The 15,347-nt window shown below is 44.7% G+C and overlaps 2 protein-coding genes across 2 annotated transcripts in view; both read right to left on the minus strand.

Annotated features, from left to right (window-relative positions):
- Positions 1-17: 17 nt before the first annotated feature.
- On the minus strand, positions 18-10,238 carry slc66a3 (solute carrier family 66 member 3; the record flags this gene model as incomplete). Its single annotated transcript, XM_083923941.1, has 7 exons — positions 18-1,343; positions 2,745-2,786; positions 4,169-4,289; positions 4,673-4,730; positions 4,834-4,903; positions 6,850-6,932; positions 10,093-10,238. The coding sequence occupies 7 exons, from the start codon at positions 10,236-10,238 to the stop codon at positions 1,237-1,239; spliced, it is 627 nt and encodes a 208-aa protein (XP_083780067.1). The 3' UTR covers positions 18-1,236.
- Positions 10,239-14,697: 4,459 nt separating this feature from the next.
- Positions 14,698-15,347, minus strand: part of cimip5 (ciliary microtubule inner protein 5) — a gene marked incomplete at both ends in the record, with an annotated part of 2,042 nt that continues 1,392 nt past the window's right edge. The window contains one exon of the mRNA XM_083923908.1: positions 14,698-14,895. Coding sequence (XP_083780034.1) covers positions 14,698-14,895 — 198 coding nt within the window. The remainder of the gene's footprint in view (positions 14,896-15,347) is intronic.

Consider the following 15,347-nt stretch of genomic DNA (forward strand, 5'->3'; position numbering starts at 1 on the left):
GGAGTAGGAGCGTGTCGGATAAAAACCTATCTAATAACAATACATCTGTCACATACAGTATGAAATATCATTGGTCTCTGCTCTCGCTGCACGCTGCAGCACATTTTTGTCCCTGGAACGTTATAAAAAAAGAGATATGGGTTCAATACTGAGGTAATAACAATATAAAAAGCACATTTTATGGGTCAATGTTACAAAAAACGGCTTACGTAACCGCGGTTACTTGTCCCGGTTGTTTTTCAGTACAGTGTAAGTTTGTAATCTGCTGAGCAGAGCTGGAAGACATGGGGGTGAACCCACAGGGCGGCAGGAGTCTAGGGTCCAACTTTAAAGGGGAACTACGCCCATTTTCAACATGTTTGCGTGTTATTCCTATGGTCTGAGGCGGTCCAGAATTGTTAGTTAACATGAACAACTCTCCTAAATCCAAAAACCGGAGTGCTAAAACAGAATTTTGTGATGTCATAAAGTACTGAGCTGTGCACCCGGGGGAGTGTTCTGCGTACATGGGGACATTTTCACTACAAAAGCTTATTGGGTATTAAAAAAAAACAAAACAATCAGTCTCATCGTCAATGGAGCAGCTCCACACTTTGTACCCGATGACATCACATGGTTGACGTACTTCTCTGGTTCCTGGCTTTTCGGGTGGAGGAGCTCATGTTCACTAGTATTGATTGAACTTTTCAAGGCCATAGGAAAAACACACTGGGATTCCTAAAAGAATACTTAACCCTCAAAATGATTAGTTGTATCACCCCGTGTTACCTTGAATTATTTAAGTTAATGTTGGTTTTTCCTCCTGTGCCTCCACGGTGAATCCAAAAGCAGAAAAATGATTATTTCTTTGTGGAGGAAAGCAAGAAAAAACTTTTAACTTTGAAGAATTCAAGGCACCACGGGGTGAATAACTGACGGAGGTGGGAGTAAGTCACACGTGAAGTCAGCTGGGACCTCCGCTGCTACGCTCGGCGGGGATCTCTGCCACAGAGGGAACACAAACGCTGATCTGCACACACTGGCCACATGACCATGATACAGAGCGGGGTTCAAGGTGGGAAAGTATCCTTTAAATTAAAATGGTTGCAGCCGGAGAACACCTTTGGCCTCTGCTGCTCTGCTGTGACTCTAGTCAAGTCATGCGATTTGAGTCCCCCACCTCTGGTAATTGACGCACAACTGATCACTTCAAGGGTGAAGTATTCCTTTCCTCCAGGTGGTGTTCGTGTCTAACGCTTAGTCCTCTTTCTTGGAGCTGCTGCTGCTGCTGCGCCTCTGGTAGTAAAGCACGGTGAGCAGCACCCATGCGTTGAGCAAAGTCATGGCGATGAAGCGCACCAGAACTGTGACAAAGAGACACATTTGATTAGATTTAAGGACTTCACTTCACACTCATTAACATCAAGATACAGATTTGGACAAGCGGATGAGTCGAGGATGTGCAAATTAAAAGGTGCTCAAGTGAATGTCTCTCGCTGGGCCAAGATCTGACGGTACAAATGGGCACCGGCATTCATTTAAGTTATGGCTATTACACTGCTTCCTCCTTGTTAAATGGGATACTATCAATGAGCAGATTCTCAACATTTCTTTTCAATGTCAGCATTCTGGTTCAGCTCCTGTTTGATTCTGACACGATAGGAGCACCAGTACTGACTGAGTGCTTTCTTATGTTGTATAGAAATAATTCCCTGTTGGATGCATGGATGCGTTACTGAAGGAGCCTACTGGACGCAGGTTCAGGTGCAAAAGGTTATCAGGGGGGCCCGGGGTCAGAGCCTCTGTTTGAAGTGATGACCACAAACACAAAAAAAGAGCGTTTCATTTAGTCTCTCTGTGGTCGTTTTGTGTTTATTTCCAGTCATTTACGCATCTCTTCTTTGCATCCCTATGGTCATTTTTGGTGTTTTTGTGTATATTTGTGGTCATTTAGCATCTCTTTGTGATCATTATGTGGTTTTTTTTTTCCAGAAACATTTTAATTGATGATTCTAAATCACCCGTAGGTGTGAATGGTTGTCTGTCTCTGTTCGTCTCTATGTGTCCTGTGATAGACTGGCGTCCTGTCCAGGGTGGACCCCGCCTCACGCCCGATGTCAGCTGGGATCGGCTCCAGCGGCCCTCGACAGGGACAAGCGGTTGAAGATGGATGAATGAATTTTAAGAGTTAAGAGTTAATGGCCCCCTGACCCTATGGGCCCCTGACCCTATGGGACCCTGACCCTACGTGCTCCTGACCCTATGGGCTCCTGACCCTATGGGACCCTGATCCTATGTGCCCCTGTGTCTGTGCCTGGTAGGCCCGTTCAGTAATCCATCCATGGGTGGATGGGTCAAGCAAACACCGGACTTAAGTTAGCCCACGTCCATCCGTGACGTAGTTACGTCTGTGAATCATTTGAAGTTTTCTAACCCTGACCACGGTTTTTGTTGCCTTTCACATGTCTGTATCTGTATCCATGAGCCGGTCGCCTCAGAACCCATCCACGCTCTGATGGATGATGGAAACTAAGATGGCAGGTTGTATTTCAAATGAGTTTTAAAAATGTAGATACCACAGTTTACTGGTAAACGCCTTCCTTTACAGAACCATCCACCGCTGTCCCACTCCACACCTTTGCTTCCTCAAAGCAAAGCACCAGACCACAAAAACACATTTAGGAGACAAATCTATTTAAAACTCATCAAATTCCTTTCAGGGATACTTCACATCCCACAGTCATTAGTCGTTCACTTTGACCTACCCTGCATGTCTCCAGTCGTCACTGTGGTGGTGTAAATCCGCGCTGAAACAAAGAAGAAGGCGGTGTTAATGACATCCTCAGTATCAAAGAGAACAATTAATATTTCACAAGCGTGGCATTGCTAATGTATTAAATTAGGAGCTGAGTAAATAGTGATGTGCATATTCATGACGTGGGACATTACAGGAACAGTTCTGTAGGGAGAAGACAAAGTCTCAGCAAGTGGCTCAGCATGTCGGATAACATTTGAAACACACGTTTATTGTATCCCAGTCTACTCTGGTTATTACAAGACTTTATTAACCTCATAATATAATTACATTATACCGTCAATATGGGATCCATAAAATGAGTTTTCATGCTTATGGGTTTTAGTTATCACAAGCTTCTCAAACGTACCCATTATTGAATTCCTTGGCGTTTAAAAATGCTATAAACAATATTGTATTTTACATTATTTTGCTTGTCTAGCCCCCGGCTGCCACCCTGAGAACGACATGACTCTGCAGAGCTCATGGTTCATGTGCTCCGGCAGGTACGTCTGGTTCCTTACGTTCACATTTCAAGAAGCTTCAAATCTGACGGGCCAATTACAAGCGTTTATCTCATGTGGGGCGTTCTCCGTCCATGGCAGCTTACCAGCCTCGCCAAATGCGGCGCAGATCAAATATTCTGTTAGTGTATTCCCTATATCTCGCCCTCAAATGTTCTCAGAAAGTCATTTCATGCTGCATTCATGCGGTGTCAGAATAATCAGAAAAATGAGTTCCTGACTGGGGAAATGAATGTGTTTTAAAGACTTACCTACTGGCCCCTGTACCAGCTCCTCTCATAGTAAAGTCCATTCAAGTCAAATACCAAAGTCAATCTCAAAGGAAGGAGCCCATTGGTGTTTTGTTTTGTGTGTAGGGACTCTTCTCATGCTGCTGCAGAGGTTTGCTGTTATTTTCAGCAGCATTAGTGGTTAAAAAAGATGTTTTAATGCCTTCACTGTACTGCCCCGAGATAATCAGTGTTAGCCACGTCCGGCTGTTAGCGACTCCACAGGATTTCTCCGTTAATAGTTATTATACGGAAAAAAAAACTGTCTCAATGGCTTAATTGATCTATGTAAGTGCCGAAAAAGCCGGATTTACACTTTAACGCCGTTTTCAGCTGTTGTCACTGTCGGGACTCCCACTGTATTTCCACCTTTCCACCAACACACTGTGGACAAAGTTGCTGGTGAATATTGTGGAGCATTTAGCAGCTAAAAAGCCTGATATTTCCCCCAGCAGCTGGTGGTGGAGTCGATAAAATAAGAGTAAATTTGGATTGAATTTAGACTTGGATTAAAAAAAAAAAAAAAAAAAGTCATTCATGTTCTGAAGTGGCTCAGCTCACAGAGGACTGTGTGTGCCCATGCCCCGGTGTGTGACACTCACCCATACACGTGTAGGTAGCCATAGCCCAGGAGAGGGCGCTAACCTGTCCGGCGTCCTTAGACCTCCACAGGCATTGCAGCTGGGCCAATTTACTGGCTGCACTGATGAATGTGCACAGGCTCTGAGAAGAGAGTGGAGGTCACACTGAATACAGATTTGGTCTCTATTGTTTCTGCGTGTTGGTGTAACATCAAGACCAGTGGAACTCTACAATTCAGCTCAAAAGCTTCACTCTCTGTAACCTGTGAAGACTTCTAGGTGGAAGCAGTTTGCTCGATCGAAGCTCTCACTTTTTTTAAATGCAAACCTTCAAACACATTCATCTCATTAACCAATGAGACCATTTGGCATTCAAAAGGTCTGGGTGTCTTCCTGAGATACATCGGGTGCAATGAGATCCATTCAGATCTCCACCTCATTACTCCTGATGGATGACATGCCATCTCTTAGCTAACTCTGTGACATACTGTCGCTTGGATGATCGATGTTGAACTGACATATTACCATAGCCAGATCTATGATCCACTTCTCCACGGTGAGGAGCCTCCAACCCCCGACAAACCTGAGCACGTAAGGGTTAAGGCAATAGCACGAAGGCCGATGGATCGTTGATTTTCTTCGACGCTGAACGAACACTTTCGGTTTGAAAGCGAGGAAAAGGATACAGCAGGGCGTAGACGAGGCTGTGCCGCAGGCTGCCGTTGTAGTGCAGGAACAGGAGCAGAAGAATGGCATCTGAGGACAGAGGGCGGGTTAGAACGCGCACATGATCAGTGGGCTGGGTTTTTTTATTTATTTGGGGGCACTGATATCAGTTTTTAGTGTCTAATGAACTCGCCAAGAAACTAACGTCTCTGGTTTGCAAACTTGCTTCATGAGATCAGGGCGTTCACGTTCACCTCCAACTGCACTTGAGTCTTTGGAGCAGAACATATCCCCCACCTGTCACTGACATCCAACTATGAAGCAAGGAATCTCTCTCTGTCTGTGCATTTGTCCGTATATCTGAAGAGCCGTCCACCTGCTCCACTTGCCGGGCTGATTGCTTGGCCCTCAGAAGTGCTGCTTGTAGCGTTCTCGAGTACTGCTCATTGACTTTGCGGTGAGGTCGATTGGCTGTATGCGAGAGAGGGTCATACATGCTTACAGACACACAGGAATTCCTCCCTTTATAGTTTGATGATGCTGCTACAGCACCACTCTTTGGCCAAATGGCACCAAATGTATCATGGCCCCTCCAAAAGTGGTTGCAAAAGCATAAAGCGTCCGGACCAGCCGTAGCGTAACTGTACGGAACAACGAAAATCTGAAAATGTGACGTCTGCTGGCTGGGTCCAGGGATGTTCTGTGTCATATATGGGGATGATTTGCATGACGGGAGGAGGAGTAGTGAAAAAAATAGCCTTAACAATTCAAAAAGGCGGGAAATCGACCCAGAAGAATTTTGTTTCTGAGACGCCTCAGGATCCCCCAGTTAGAGCTGGTTGATGTGGCCCGGGAAAGGGAAGTTTGGGGTCCCTTCTAAAGCTGCTGCCCCCGCGACCCGACCCCGGGCAAGAGGTTGAAGATGAGATGACTAGCAGTCGTAAAGTTACACGCCATAGCGCCGCCATCTGGCAAAATCCCTTGCTTTATAGTTATATGTCAATAACAGGCCTCTTGTGATGGAAAGTGCTGCTCTGAAAGCTTGAGTACAGTAGGAGGAGTGATCAGTTATCGTGGTTGCCCCTGGTTACAAATGGAGATCAATAAATGTCGTAGATGACTTAACGCCCCTCTCAACTGAGACCGGTGTCAAGACCTTTGTTTCTACATTACACGTGATTACTGACGCTAGAACATTCTTACATCAAACAAACGAGTGATCTATGGATTTTCTGTCGAACCCCTGTGTGTAATATTAAACAATACAATACAACAATAGTTATACAGGGACAAGCAGGGGGTGTGGAGGGGGTTCAAGGCATTAAAAAATAAACAGATACAGGACTCTAGATCCAAAAAGAGACATACGCAGGAGATCAAAATTAGAGAACAAATTAATAATGCTTGAATTTTTCTCAAATATTGTTATTTTTTCATTCATTCATTCATCTTCAACTGCTTGTCCCTGTCAAGGTCGGGGGGGGCTGGAGCCGATCCCAGCTGACATCGGGCGTGAGGCGGGGTACACCCTGGACAGGACGCCAGTCTATCGCAGGGCACGTAGAGACAGACAACCATTCACACCTACGGGTGATTTAGAGTCATCAATGAACCGAACACCTGCACGTCTTTGGACTGTGGGAGGAAACCGGAGAACCCGGAGAAAACCCATGCAGACACGGGGACAACATGCAAACTCCACACAGAAGGGCCACAGCCGGGATTTGAACCAGGAACCCCCTTTTGTTGTGAGTCTTGGTCCATTCTTCTTGCACTCACCGAGGATTTTCCAGAGATTCTCTATGAGGTTTAGATGTGATCTCTGACACTTCCTCCTCCAGGTATTTTTCACAAAATAAAGGCTTTTGTTGCTAGTACAGCAGTGGTACAGCCACAGCGGATATTCTATCAAATTCTGACCAATAAAAAATAACAGTATTTCAGAATAAATCAAGTATTTATAATTTGTTCTCTAGTTTTGATCTCCTATACTAGAATACAGATAAAAGGATATAATGTAACTTAAGCCATCTCACCTTGAGCTATGAGGATTGGATATTCCAGGTATGTTGGAGGCGGGTAGTCATAATACATCTGGTACGTTACAAACACAATGAACCTGTCGAGCATACGGTATCAGGTTAGTGCATTGTGTTCATAAGGTTCAGTGCTGATTAAGATGCAACACTGAGGCAATGTTCAAGAGCAAACACGGCACAGGCGGCATGGGCGAGTGCCAAAAAAAGCCATTCCACAGCTGCAGATGACGCTTTACCTCGCTAACATGCGGCAGGATGCACGTGCGTACAGGTTTCTGTGTGCAGGCGCGGCGACAGCTGGGAAAAGTGACGCGAGGTGAAGTCGCCATGGTGATAAACAATCAAAACGAAATTCAAGTTTAAGTTGCACAAGGCATTTTCACACAGGAGAAAAAACAGGATTGGATTTTACACTTAAAAACCTTCCTTTTAATTAAGTTCCATTTAAATAATAGTAGTAATAATAACAATATGTATATAAAGTCAAACTTCAGCAACTGTGTGAATGATCTGTGACAGTGGCAGCACCACAGATGCATTACCAACAGGCTTGGCAGTGTCAGCCTATACCAGGGGTAGGAGATTCTGCTCCTGGAGAGCCACTGTCCTGCATGTTTTAGGTTCTCCCTACCCTAACACACCTGAGTCTAACAATGATCAAACTGTGACGAGCATCAGCTGCTTGATAACGAGCACATCATCAGACTCAGGTGTGTTGGAGCAGAGAGAAACCTAAAACATGCAGGACAGTGGCCCTCCAGGACTGGACTTGCCCGCCCCTGGCCTATACCAATATAATATATATATTATATTATGTAAAACTGACTTGCATAAACATTGAACCTCATGCATCTTTAAAGGCGTGGCTATTTCACAGCAGCATGCACACTGACAGCAGGCTATGGCTCACCAGCACAGTGGAGACATTTAGTACAGAGCAGCTGCTGCCAGGCACCGGGGAGAGAGAGAGAGAGGACACTGACGAATGATGCACAAACTCCACCAGAGCCCAGTGGAACTTCTATAAAACCTATTAAGATTTTAAGTAGTGAGGCCAGATCTCCACTAGTCGATGCTGACTGTATCTAGTTGTTTGTGACAGTACTTACCAGACACAAACTACAGTCTACAGCCTACAGCCTACTGCGCTGATTTAACCACAGTCTATGGGACAAGCGGACCTGACCGAGGCCACATTTCTTCGTCATCAGTTCTGGAAACAGTTTTTTAGTGTTGAGTCTTTACAGTGGGATTCATATTTACGATCGAGAATGCGCCGATTTGATACCGCGTAACGTAGCCGTGAAAAAAATCTACTTTAAACACAAATGATAGCATCATATCACATCTATACAGTAAGTGTACAGCTGTGGGGCGGCAGTAGCTCAGTCCATAGGTGACTTGGCTGGGAACTGGAGGGTTGCTAGTTCTAGTCCCTGTGTGGACAATGAATGGAGCGTGGACTGGTGGCTGGAGAGGTGCCAGTTCATCTCCTGCTGTTGAGCAAGGCACCAAACCCCCCAACTGCTCAGTGCGCCAGTCACTGGCAGCCTCCTCGCTCTGACATCTCTCCATTAATTGCATGTATAAAGGTCCTGTTTGTGCGTGTGTGTGTGTGTGTGTGTGTATTTCGGGGCCTGTGTGTGTAACATGAGTGGAAATTGAATTTCCCCATTGCGGGACGAATAAAGGAATTCTTCTTCTTCTTAACATATGTTCAAATGACCTAAATATTATATTATATATATATATATATATATATATATATATATATATTTATCACCATCGAGGTAGAAACATATATAGGAAAGACACTTTTCTATAGTTTTGATGATTCAACCCTTTGGAGGAATAACTTTATCTCAGGGTGTCATTGGTAAAAATAATGACTTATGTAATCCAGTTGATGTTAATCACATTGCACTGTGTGGTAAAGTAAAGTTTGATTGTAAAACCCAAACTGCAAGTTTCAAATGCTCCTCCGTCGGGTATTTCAGCCAGATTACGTTTTCAGAGGAGTTAAAGTTCTGTTAATGGAAACAGAACTGTGTATCACAAAGTCTCAAATCCATTTAACAAAGATAAACGATCGTACTGAATGATCGCCGGGCCCTGTTTGTTTGTTTTTTAAACACACTGCGTCGGATCAGTAGTCTACTCGGCAGCGGTGCGTTCAGGAACAAGTCGTATTTCACAGTTGATCTGGAAAAGAAACTGGCTCCACCCTCATGCTGCTCCTGTAATAATGGTTGTGTGATTATAGAGGGATTTCCTCGTGGATTTCCCTCGCCAAAGGCAAGTGGTACTGGGGATCATGGAGAGATAGACCTTTCTAATGGAATTCCATTGCTAGGAGACAGACTTGGTCCTTGTTCACTTCCTGTCGGAGGATGTCTTTCACATTCACTGCAACAGGAAATAAACTAGGACACACTTAGACTGTTTTTGTTCACATCTTTGAAAAGCTCTATAGTTTTATATCACGTATTGTTTGAGGAAAATAAAGTAGGCTATGGTAGTCACGTACGCAGAGGCGGATTAATGCACAGGCTGGCCTAAGCTGCAGCCCGGGGGCCCCTGGTGTGCAGGGGCCCCGGATTGGCCAGATTATTTTTTATATTTTATTTCATTTTCTACACTGGGGGGAAAAAAAGACTTGCCTCCTAGTGGGGCCCTTAGGAACATCAAATATAATCAAGTCGCTGATTGAAAAGATAAGTGACACATTTAGCGGAGCACAAAAAACAAAAGCGCACGGACCGGAAGAACAGCGGGACCAAGATCTACTGAAGAAAACCCCTAAATCCACAGGGTTTTTCAAGGTGGCGGACTCTTCTTCTGTTCTAGCTGGAGGGTTTTTTTCTTGATAAAGCATGATTAATAATGTGGTGGGGGGGGGGGGGGGGGGGGGGGGGGGGGGCAAACACACAAACAGTAGCCCAGGGGCCCCTGACCACCTTAACCCGCCACTGCATGCATGCAGCAGAGGTTTATCATGCTCAAGGTTGTGGGGACCAACACACATTTAAAACAGAGTTTGGGGTTTTTAGGTGGGTCCTCTCGAGAGGTGCAGCTCCACCCCCGGTGAGGAACAGGAAGACATTATAGACATCAAACACTGCATTATCATCAGTATCATCACCATCACGGTCATTCTCATAATGCATTCCCATTTCTTTCCCCCTAGCTGCAGACTTCACAGATCATCGACTCCATTGCGCTTCAGAGGAACTCACATACCCGATCAGCTCGAGCAGCAGGCTGTTGAGGCTGACTCCAGCCGTGGATCGAGCCCGCATCAGCACAAAGATCTGCGGGAACTTGAGCACCATGCACACGAAGAGCGTGCTGAAGTTAGCGGCGTGCAGCAGCGTGTCGGGCGACATGTTCCGGAGCTGGAGAGGACTAAATGTGGGCTTTAGACTCTCGGATCTCAGGGTTTTGATGAAGCGTCAGCCAGATGTTGCCGCTGCCCTGTCACCAGTGTCGACGCAGATGCATTTAGGGAAGCCTTCCGTTTTGCACTTTCAAAATAAAAAAAATTAAAAGCGTATTTTGAAATTGTGCCAAAATGTGTATGATACAAACCCCCAAAGCACAAATAAAGAAGAAGCATTGAATATAATGCAAGTAGAAAAACAGCTGTTTTTCCTGAACTCTTCTAATGGAAACATAGAGAGACTTTTATTTTGAAGGCAAAGTTGTTTGTTTGGATTATTCGGTGAAGTTTCCTGTCAGCCGGCATCTTCTCTCACTTCCGCATACATGCCCTGAAAGCTGATTGGCTCGCTGTGCTCACAGGTTTGAGCATTTGAAGCTGAAACAGTATCTCACTTGTTCTTTCACCGTGCACGTTCAAATGTTTTTGGACACATGTGCAAACCTATCTGAGAAGGAACAGATGAACTCATGTGCAGATTAAAGGTTGAATATGTAGAATATTTATTAAAAAGCTATATTTAAAATAATAATAATACACCAACGGGGCGTTTTGAGGGGTACACCATGAAAGTATTGCTTTTACATTAAAAAAATTAGTCTGAATTAATATTTAAATACATTTTTGACTGGTTGGACAATAACTTTCTGTCACGTTCTGTTTCCATTGTAGCAGCCAATAGCAGTCGGGCGTTGCGGGTTGCCAGGGCTGTCTGTTGTTAGGTGCAGCTACTGTAGGCTTGCACTGGGTGAAATGGAGTTTGCCAATCCTGCAGCTGAGTGAGTGGAGACGGGCAAAAACCAGAGTCAATACAGACAAAGCATTCACTCGATACACTGAGATGAAGAAGTTCAATTAAAACACACGCCCAAATGGCTACGTTTCTCTTTGATCTGTAAGCTAACTTTCATGTTTACTTAGCTGTAACGGCTAATGCTAACAGCTAACGCTAATTGTCAGTCAAACTCCTCTAATATTTGATTTTATGCTGTGATTTTCTGGAGGGGACGGGTTCAAACAGACTCAAACAGACTCCGGTCTCCTGTAGGCTGCTGGTCCGGGTCTGACCAACCTGGCAACGTGAGTGCTTTTAATTAGATTTTGTTGTTGCGACTACGATCTTGAGACACCAGATGTCGGTGTTGTGCTCATTCTCCATATTCAACCTTTAATGTATTTGATGTGATGTATTTTGATTTATCAAAAGCCCGGTTCCCGGTTCCAAACCCTGTTTTCATGGATTTATTGTTGAACTCAAGCAGTACGGCATCATTCTTGAAAGCATGGAGAAGAAAAACACTAATAATACATTATTATTTTAAACGTATTACATTTTCTTTGAGTTACGACTTAAAAGGAATGGCCTTTGAATTCCCCCGGCATGTTCAAGGTCTTTAATCTAAATGTATGACACTTGTACGTCTTTGCTGTAAATAAAGAAAGACTCAAAGCAAAGTGTGATGGAACCACTTACTCAGATAGCCTGCTACGCTATACGCAAACTCTCGTGTAGTCTGCTGCAGCCTACTGAAACATAAGGGTATTATCTAGTGGCATTAAAGTGTAATTCCCGCGCGAAATCATCCCATGTTGTTTTTTATTTCGTCACTTACATTCATCAAAGAGGCTATAGAGAGAGTTTTTCTGTATAATAACTATTAACAGAGAAATCCAGTAGCGTCACTAACAACCGGACGTGGCTAACACTGATTACTGCGGGCGGCAGTAGCTCAGTAGGTGACTCGGCTGGGAACCGTAGGGTCGCCGGTTCGAGTCGCTGTGTGGACCATGAATTGAGCGTGGACTGGTGGCTGGAGAGGTGCCAATTCATCGCCTGGGCACTGCCGAGGTGCTGTTGAGCAAGGCACCGAACCCCCAACTGTTCGGGGCGCTGAGCCATTGGCAGCCCCCTCGCTCTAACATCTCTCCATTAATTGCATGGATATAGGTCCTGTTTGTGCATGTGCATGTGCATATGCGGTGAAGGCATTCAAAGGTCTTTTTTAACCACTAATGCTGCTCAAAATAACACCCAACCTCTGCAGCAGCCGGAGAAGAGTCCCTACACATCAACCAATGGGCTCCTTCCTTTGGGATTGACTTTGGTAATCCACTGTAATGGACTTCACTATGAGAGGAGCTGGTACCGGAGCCAGTTGGTAAGTCTTTAAAACACTCTTTTAATAAACTCTGGCTTCACTAACGACGCTGTTGTTGCTTATTTGATTTAAGTAAGTGCCCGAAAAAAGACCACGGGATGATTTTGCGCCGGATTTACACTTTAACATAAATCTCAATAACACAATCAGTTCACCCAGACTTTACAATGCAAACGTTTTATTGCAATGAGACATTGACTTTGATCCAGATCGTACAAGTTTTTTCAAATTCATTGGGGACATGGGAACATGTTTGTTCAAATGAGGCCATAGGGTGCAGTGATTTACAACAACATAACAGTACAACGACCTGAGATACGCTGCCGCTCACAGAAAGTGCATCACAGGGCTGGGTACCCAACTTCCTTACTTTTAAGCTCTGGCCACATCGCCTCCATAGTATCGAGTATCGTCATTCAATACAGAATTTCAACACCTGAGGAGTAAATGTCATCAGCGTGAGTGAACCAATCAGCACGCAGCATGTTTGTACCAAGAGCCACCTGAAATAAGGCTCTCTAACATTACACGTCATAGAAAAACTACTTTACGCACAGAGACGGCGTCTGTGTCTATGTGTGTGTCTGTGTGTATGTGTGTGTGTGTGTGTGTCTGTGTGTGTGAGTGTGTGTGTGTGTGTGCGTGTGTGTGTCTATGTGTGTGTGTGTGTGTGTGTGTCTATGTGTGTTTGTCTGTGTCTGTGTGTGTGTGTGTGTGTGTGTGTGTGTGTGTGTGTGTGTGTGTGTGTGTCTGTGTGTGCGTGTTTGTGTGTGTGTGTGTCAATGTGTGTTTGTCTGCGTGTGTGTGTATGTCTCTGTGTGTCTCTGTGTGTGTGTGTGTGAGTCTGTGTGTGTGTGTGAGTGTGTTTGTGTGTGTGTGTGTCTCTCTCTCTTTGTGTGTGTGTGTGTGCGCGCGTGTGCATGTGTTTGTGTCTCTGTGTGTCTCTGTGTGTCCCTCTGTGTGTGTGTGCATGGGTGTTTCTGTGTGTGTGTTCATGTGTGTGTGTGTGTGTGTGAGTGTCTGTGTTTGTGTGTGCGTGCGTGGTTGTGTGTGTGTCTCTGTGTGTCCCTCTGTGTGTGTGTGTGCGTGTGTCTCTGTCTGTGTGCGCGCGTGTGTGTGTGTGTGCGCATGCGTGTGTGTGTGACTCTGTGTGTTTCTGTGTGTCCCTCTGTGTGTGTGTGTGTGTGTCTCTCTCTTTGTGTGTGTGTGTGTGTGTGTGTGTCCGGTGTAATTTGAGAGGCTTGACTAAAGCGTGTCGCACAGGTGTAAAGGTAAAACGATTGTGCTGTAATGTACAATGTTGTTACTTCTTTATGTGAAATAGATTTTAGAAAATTGGAATAAGAAAAAAAGATGTTGAATATTGTTGTTGGATTTAATGAATTTAAGGTCACAGTATTAATTTTGAAGAATACCCAGCCCGAGTGCACATGAGTGTAAACTACATCATCATGAAAAACACAAGTTAAATGAATATAATCCCACATCCTCAACATGGAACAATGGCTTATAGGGTTTGGCAAACACGTCACAGTGTGTAACAGCTATTTTAGGCATTTTCAAGTGGAAATAAAAAAGAATAAAATCAAATAAACACCAAAACAAAACATATTCTAATAGCAGGAAAGATTCTCATGTGATACGTTCTTATGATAGAGCTGAAGAGTGAAAGGAAAGGTGGTGGTGGTGGGGGAACTGAGCCCCTACAGGGCGCACACTCTGCCCACTGAGCTGCAGGCTTCCCCATGCTGAGGCTGTTTGTTTGCTGTTTTGTCCCTGCAGCACTATTTGAGTGCACGGAGGAATGCGGTGGTGGTACAACCTTTCACGCATCCAAATTTAATCAGGTGTCTTGTACGATTATCAAGTGTCTGATTAAACACCCGATGGAGCTCAGATGACGTGAATCTGATCTTCCCATCTCGCCTGTCTTCATCAGTGAGCAAAAGCCTTCGGCGTCAACGTCTGAACTCTGCATGGAAAGGTTTTTGACGTAAAGAAAAACAAAAAAACACCCAAACCCATGAATAAATGAATATGTTCCTGGATGTAAAGCACAATATGATCAATGGTATTTCACATAATGTCCACTCTCCATTAAAATGACACAACCTCAAATCCAAACCCACTCAGGCTGAGCTGTGGCAAGTGCCACACCAGGCCACACCCGTCTAAGCTCCGCGTGAGGACAGTGCGGGGGGAAAAAAAGACCTAGAGACCAAGAGACCAAGATACCGCGTGACCGGTCTAGCAGGGCAGCATCTCCGGATCCTGCTTGCGTCTGTGATGGCTTCCAGACCAGAGGAACAGCCGATCCAGTCTGACCAGATCACTCCCCAGCGGAGTGGACAGCCTGCTGCCGACCATCTGGTTGGTGGTGTTGGGGAGGCGGTCGGAGAAGAGCGACACGCAGCCGGGTAAAGACTCCTTCGACTTCGGCTGGCCCTACAAACACACACACACACACAGCAGGGGTCGTGTTTGTTGGCAACACTCAGCTGTGTCGCGGTTTCCACAACAGAAGTGATCGCCATCCAATTGGTCCAAAAAATCTCCCTATGTCAAAAGTTTGTGATACCAAATCACCGCACGGGGTTTCCTAAGGTGTTTCTCAAAGTCTTGGTTTCTTTCAAATGTATTTTGACCCTTTTTTAAATATAAATTCTCAACTGGTTTTTAAAAGATGGTTCAATTTAGCACCAAATCTGTGTGAGAAACATATTAACTCAAAACAAGGTATGAGACGTAATAAGACTGCATATAATCTAAACTTTCCAAATTGTAATAGGCGTCTACGAGAAACACATTTGGAAAAACCTGACAGTACTGAAGAAGAAGAAGAAGAATTCCTTTATTAGTCCCGCGAAAGGGGAAATTCAATTTTCACCCTATTATTA

This window comes from Echiichthys vipera, assembly GCF_963691815.1.
Source record: "Echiichthys vipera genome assembly, chromosome: 12".
Lineage (NCBI taxonomy): Eukaryota > Metazoa > Chordata > Actinopteri > Perciformes > Trachinidae > Echiichthys > Echiichthys vipera.